At 33.2% G+C, this 6,000-nt stretch overlaps 1 protein-coding gene across 1 annotated transcript in view; it reads left to right on the plus strand.

The window, feature by feature from the left end:
* Positions 1 to 6,000, plus strand: part of LOC107595418 (sodium-coupled neutral amino acid transporter 3-like) — a 31,162-nt gene that overhangs the window by 6,029 nt on the left and 19,133 nt on the right. Inside the window, exons 2-5 of the mRNA XM_016285819.1 lie at positions 4,286 to 4,437; positions 4,801 to 4,821; positions 4,932 to 5,013; positions 5,150 to 5,265. Of these exons, the coding sequence (XP_016141305.1) occupies positions 4,334 to 4,437; positions 4,801 to 4,821; positions 4,932 to 5,013; positions 5,150 to 5,265 (323 nt within the window). The 5' untranslated portion in view covers positions 4,286 to 4,333. The remainder of the gene's footprint in view (positions 1 to 4,285; positions 4,438 to 4,800; positions 4,822 to 4,931; positions 5,014 to 5,149; positions 5,266 to 6,000) is intronic.

Below are 6,000 nucleotides of genomic sequence, written 5' to 3' on the forward strand. Positions count from 1 at the left end.
AAATTCAAGCTCCTGCCAGAATTCAAACCCCCTCTGGACCCCAAAGAGGAGCTGCTGTTTGTAGTGCCTGATCAAAAGCTTGTCACATTATCCTGTTGATGATGCTGATTATTCAAATATAGGCATAACTGAATAATACCTCAGTGAGGATAACATGTACATTGAGTTTTAAATGGGGGGGGGGGGGGGGGGGGGGGGGTTATTTGGAAAGGTTTGTTTTGGGACTGTACATTATCCATTTTTTATCTGGGTTTTTAATTGAATGTAATGTTTTTTTTATTTTTTATTTAATGCTAAAATAATAAGAAACGATTTTTAAATTTGATATTTTAGATTTTCTGATTATATATAAAATCAGTTCATATATATACAGTATATATATATATATATATATGTTTAAAATGTGTATCTATAATATAATTTACTATAATTTAAGATGTGATATTTTGAATTTTTTGTAACACACACACAAACATATATGCACTAAAATGTTTATGAAATAAAAAGAAATTTGTATGCATTTGTTATATATTTTATTATGTAGATTTTATAATATAAATACATTTATATTGCATTGATAAAAAACTTCAAAACAAGAAATGTGGGTTTAATGTTTTTAATAAAAAGTCTCTTCTGCTTACCAAGGCTGCATTTATTTGATAAAAAAATACAGTAAAAACTGTAATATTGTGAAATATTATTACAGTTAAAAATAGACATTTTCTATTTGAATATATTTTAAAGTGTAAATTATTCCTGTGATGCAAAGCTGAATTTTCTGCATCATTACTCCAGTCTTCAGTGTCACATGATCCTTCAGAAATCATTCTAATATGCTGATTTTCTGTTCAAGAAAAATGTATTAATATTATCGATGTTTTTTTCAGGATTAGAAAGTTCAAAAGAGCAGCATTTATTTGAAATCTTAACCAGTATTAACAGTTGGGATGTTTAATGATCACATAAATCACCATCGTATGATTTCATTCTAATCAGGCACAGAATATTTAAAAAAAGTTTCCTTGCTGCTTTGACTCATTATGTTGCTAGTAGTATTACATTTTAATAGTGCTGGACTATAATCTCAAGTCTGCATCAGTCTCATTTGGAAATGGCCTGGACTCAAGACTTTCCTCAATTATCAGGCCGTAAACGAACACACTCGTACAGTTCTTCACGAGAGCTTCTGGCTTCCCTCGCAGACGGTTGTTGTTGTGAGCGGTCTGTGTTAAATATATCATGACAGCTGGGCGTCTCAATGGCCCTACTGTTTTACACATTCTCCTGCAGCTTCCAGAGTTCAGTGGACTGAAACCTCAATCATAAAATAAACAGTAATGCTGTTAATGTTATTGAGCCTCCATCTTTCCAGGGAACATAAAGAGACTCTTCGCTGAAGAGGGAGAACATCTGCTGGCCTAAAATGACACCCTGGTGGGCCGTGCCTCATTGTTGACATTGTAAACTGACGGCTTAATAGCGTGCATAAATGGAAATTAAGACTCGGGAGAAACTGGCAAAAGGCTATTACTAAATCATTGAATAATCCTGGTGAATTTTTAGTTGACATTTCTTTAGGTGAGCGCAGTGCCTTAAAGGTACAATATGTAAGATTTTCGTAATAAAATATCCAAAAACTACTTGCACAGTGTTATATATTTTATGCAGTTGTGTATTTGTTATTCCATATTTATGTTATTCGCATATCCTCAGTTTCCGCTTGTAGAAACTATGGCAACACACAGACACAAATGCTCAAATTTAGATCTGCTCAGTGTTGCGCCATGATTTTATATGCGTTTTTACAGTGTTGCATATTATAACCAATCACACACGAGTCTGTTGAGCTTATGAATGCAATGGCCAATCAGAGGCGTTCAGATGAGTTTTTGTTCAGTGCACGGCGCTCGCTGACTGAATTCAGCTCTCACACGAACTCTCTCATCATAAACAACAAAGTGCAGATGTACTTATGATGTAAGAGATTCATTCATAAAAAAGTGTATAGACAGCTTTACTGATTATAAGGGGAGTTTTTTGAGTGCTTAAACTCGCGCTAGACTTAAGTCAGTCATAATGTTCTTTGACAGTGTAAATGTTCTTTGCTTGCATTCTCTGTAAAATGTATTTGCTGTTTGAATAATTGTGGAAGGTAGGTATTCATAATTCATTACCTCATCCGTGAGCGTGAACATCCTCCTTCATAGCGTCATCAAACTTCACCTTTGTAATTGTTTTGAAAATGCGACCTCTAATGGCGAAAACGTACATACTATACCTTTAACTGTACCGGTTTATAAATGGGACTTTGAGCCTAGTGGTAGTGATGTGACTGAATTTAGATGATTTCTCAAGTGAATTTGTGCATTACTGACAGGTGGCACACAATGCAGTGTTTTGAAGATGAATCAGAAATGAGAAGAAATAAAATTTGCCATAATTTATTAACATGGATGGCGTTAATCATAGATTGTTTTTGGACATGTAACATGACAATAACATAATTTTTTTTTTTTTTTTTAACATCTATACCATGGTACTCTTTAAGAAGTATAAAGCTAATACCTAACACATGAATATGCTAATCATTCAGTATCATATTATATGTAAAATAACTTTTTTTAGTGTTATATTATTAATATTACATTTATTTTATGTATATATATATATATATATATATATTTTTTTTTTTTTTTTCAGGTTTAATATAAATTTTAGCTCAAATTTTTGTAATTTTGCTGTTTGTGTAATTTTTATTAGTTTTAAATATCTAGCTTTAAATAATTTTTATTTCAGTTTTAGTGATTTTAGTAATTCGACTTTTTTAATTTCATTAAGTCTCCAAGGCAACATTTCTATGTTTAATTTCACAAAAAAAGCTAGCTGTCAAAGCAACATTTCTGATTTTCATTTAGTTTAACTTGATGTAGAAAATAACTAAAACTAAAATGAAAACTAATAAAATAAATAATAGAAACTATATGACACACTAATAAAAATTACAAAAACACAAAAATGATAAATCTTTAACTAAAATTAAAGCGAAAACAAAATATACAAATGAAAACCAATTAAAAATATGATATCTCAATTAGTGGTCGACCGATATATCGGCCGATATTTGGCATTTTTAAAATATCGGCATCCGCCGATAAGTTTTCCTGTTTGGCCGATGCATTAGAGGCGTTTATTTTGACGGCGCTGACAGCAGCAGCATTCTCACACATTCTCCCTCTTGTTCACCGTCGTCGTTAACAGTTCTGTCTAGTACGGATAGAAGTAATATATTATATATTATTATATATTATTATAGTATTTTAATTACTTTTTCTTATTTGTAAGTCGCTTTGGTTAAAAGCGTCTGCTAAATGACTAAAAGTAAAGTAAAAGTAAGTCTGTCTAATAATCAGATAGAGCTGTTAAACAAATGAATTAAAATCTATACAAAAAGTATTATAACGATTGCTTTTACATTATTAGTAATAGAAAGGCAAACATTATAATACCTTCTTGTTTGCTGTCAGCATTCAGCAAATACGCATTTATGTCATTTAAACAAATCTTTGAATGACTAATGAACATTTAATTTCACAAACCTTGCAAACTTAGTCGAATCCAGTTGTGAGATCTTGTGAAGTGTGCATTTGTATCCTGCATGATCGCGTGTTCTCTGTGTGACGGTCGATCCTTGCGAATTTAATACGGACAGGTGGAGAGTTCAGCTTGACTGGAGACACGCGATCGACAAACTTTAAACTTGTGATTTCAAATTATGCTGCGCTTTATGCATTTGTCCACTGCCATATTCATGTCATTTCCACTGTGTGCTGTATGTAAAATGAGTGTTAACTTGGCTTTATTTGAAAAAATATGATTCCCAAATCCCAATGCACACAAACTTCCTAGAGTGCCCTGTTGGTTACAGTGTTTACTTCCTTTTTTATTATAATAGAATACTTTGTCATCTAAAGTATAAGTATGTTTATTTAACACATTTAGTTTTTAATCCATTTTCAAATGATTTCAAATTTCTTAAACATTAATTAAAATTAAAAAAATGATATCGGCCATCGGCCACCGACCACCCTGCTTTCCAAGATATCGGCATCGGCTGTCAAAAAAAAAACAATATCGGTCGACCACTAATCTCAATGATATTAAAATAACACTGGATTTAGTTTTTATTTAACAATAACAGCCCTGAACATATAAGACAAATTATAAGTGTTTACAATTAATGCATATAATTAATATTCATATAGTTTCAAATTTTGATCTTTTTCAGCAACTTGGTATCAGACAACTCACATGTGGGATATCGACTACTTCCACCATGGAACCTGCCAGATCAGAAATGAGTATCCTTCCCAATGGGAAAGGTCATGACCTGGGAGAGGAAATGTGCATGCCGATGAAGACTATGATGGAGGAAGAACAGTAAGCACTTTTAAATATTCAATTTTATCTGTAAAAACTTCATAGATATGTGCCGTAAGATAAGTTAGTTGCATGTGTATCTACATAACGGGAAGTGTTTGCTTTGTCTTGTACCACCTGCATGAAGAACCAGGCCACTTTAAACAGTGGTTCTCAGCTGGTCTTGCTCCTTGATTATTAGCGTTGCGTTTTCCCTGCAATCAGTTTCACTGTGTCTCTGTGCTTCTGTACTGAGGTCTTTCTTTTGTATGCTCCTCAAATCATTTTTATCTTCTGGCATGGTGTGTTGTCTAAGTGCATGTTTACCCTCTTTTTCACTCCTGCTCGATGATGGACCTTCTCACACTCTCTATCAACCCTCAGAAACGGTACCCATCACGGCAGGTACGTCAATAACAGGAAACCAATGACTACTAGATGCATTTAGAGCAAATGAATCGATGCAGCTTGCAAGGTCATTGTCAGTTAAATGTCGACTGGCGTCCGTCCAACAGGTTTGATAATCCTGACAGCACACTTGCTGAGAACATTGAGTTCCTGCCCAACGGCGAGGGAAAGAAGCCACGTTTCACTGATGTAAGTATGTGCAGCATTTACCGTGAACTTTCAACCGAAAGCATATCACAGATAGAAACTGAATGATATTTGACTGTGTTGATGTTCTCGGTCAGCTGTTGTATTAGTTGCTCATCAGTTTCATTTCCTCTCTTAGTTTGAGGGGAAGACCTCTTTTGGCATGTCAGTCTTCAATTTGGGCAATGCCATTATGGGCAGTGGGATATTGGGATTGGCCTACGCTATGGCCAATACTGGCATACTGCTTTTCTTGTAAGTGAAATCCTTTCATTACTCTCTTAATGGCAGATTGGCAGAAAAAAGTCATTGATTGTTGGACGTTTGTTCTGATGTGAAGCATCCGTGAATCATCTCAGAGTCATGCAAATGAACCTGTCACGTCCAGCCCTCAATGAATCAGCGTTTTCACTTCATCTGAATGTCAAGCATTTGGCACACCATTGGCTGTCTAATTGCCATGGTACTTAAAGTATTGTTTTACATGTGTTATTTTTCCAGACATGCTCTTGAATAATTGAGTGTTCCCTTTTGGAGGCTGTTAATGTTGATTGTGTACCAGAAAGGGTTTTCTATGGAAAAGATCTGCATCGTTGTGTTATATTAAATGACACACAAACCACCATTTGGCCACCACTTTTTTAAAATCAGCCCATGTTTCAGGGGTTTTAAAGTACTGCAAATGAAAAATGATGACAAATGTATGTCAGTGAAATTATTTAGATGATTAAATTAAAGTTATTATGTTTTATCGGTCTGGTTTTTAAAGTGGTTTAAAGAAAGGGATAATGTGCAGTTAGCCAGTCATTTATTATATTTATTTTGCAACAATAAATAATTATTTGCATATTTACATTATATAAAACGAATATTTTTTAATATATATCTAATATCTAATATTTAATTATATATATATATATATTTATATATATATATATATATATATATATATATATATATATATATATATATATGTGCACACCCCTCACA

This window comes from Sinocyclocheilus grahami, unplaced genomic scaffold (assembly GCF_001515645.1).
Source record: "Sinocyclocheilus grahami isolate Dianchi unplaced genomic scaffold, SAMN03320097.WGS_v1.1 scaffold202.1, whole genome shotgun sequence".
NCBI classification, from domain to species: domain Eukaryota; kingdom Metazoa; phylum Chordata; class Actinopteri; order Cypriniformes; family Cyprinidae; genus Sinocyclocheilus; species Sinocyclocheilus grahami.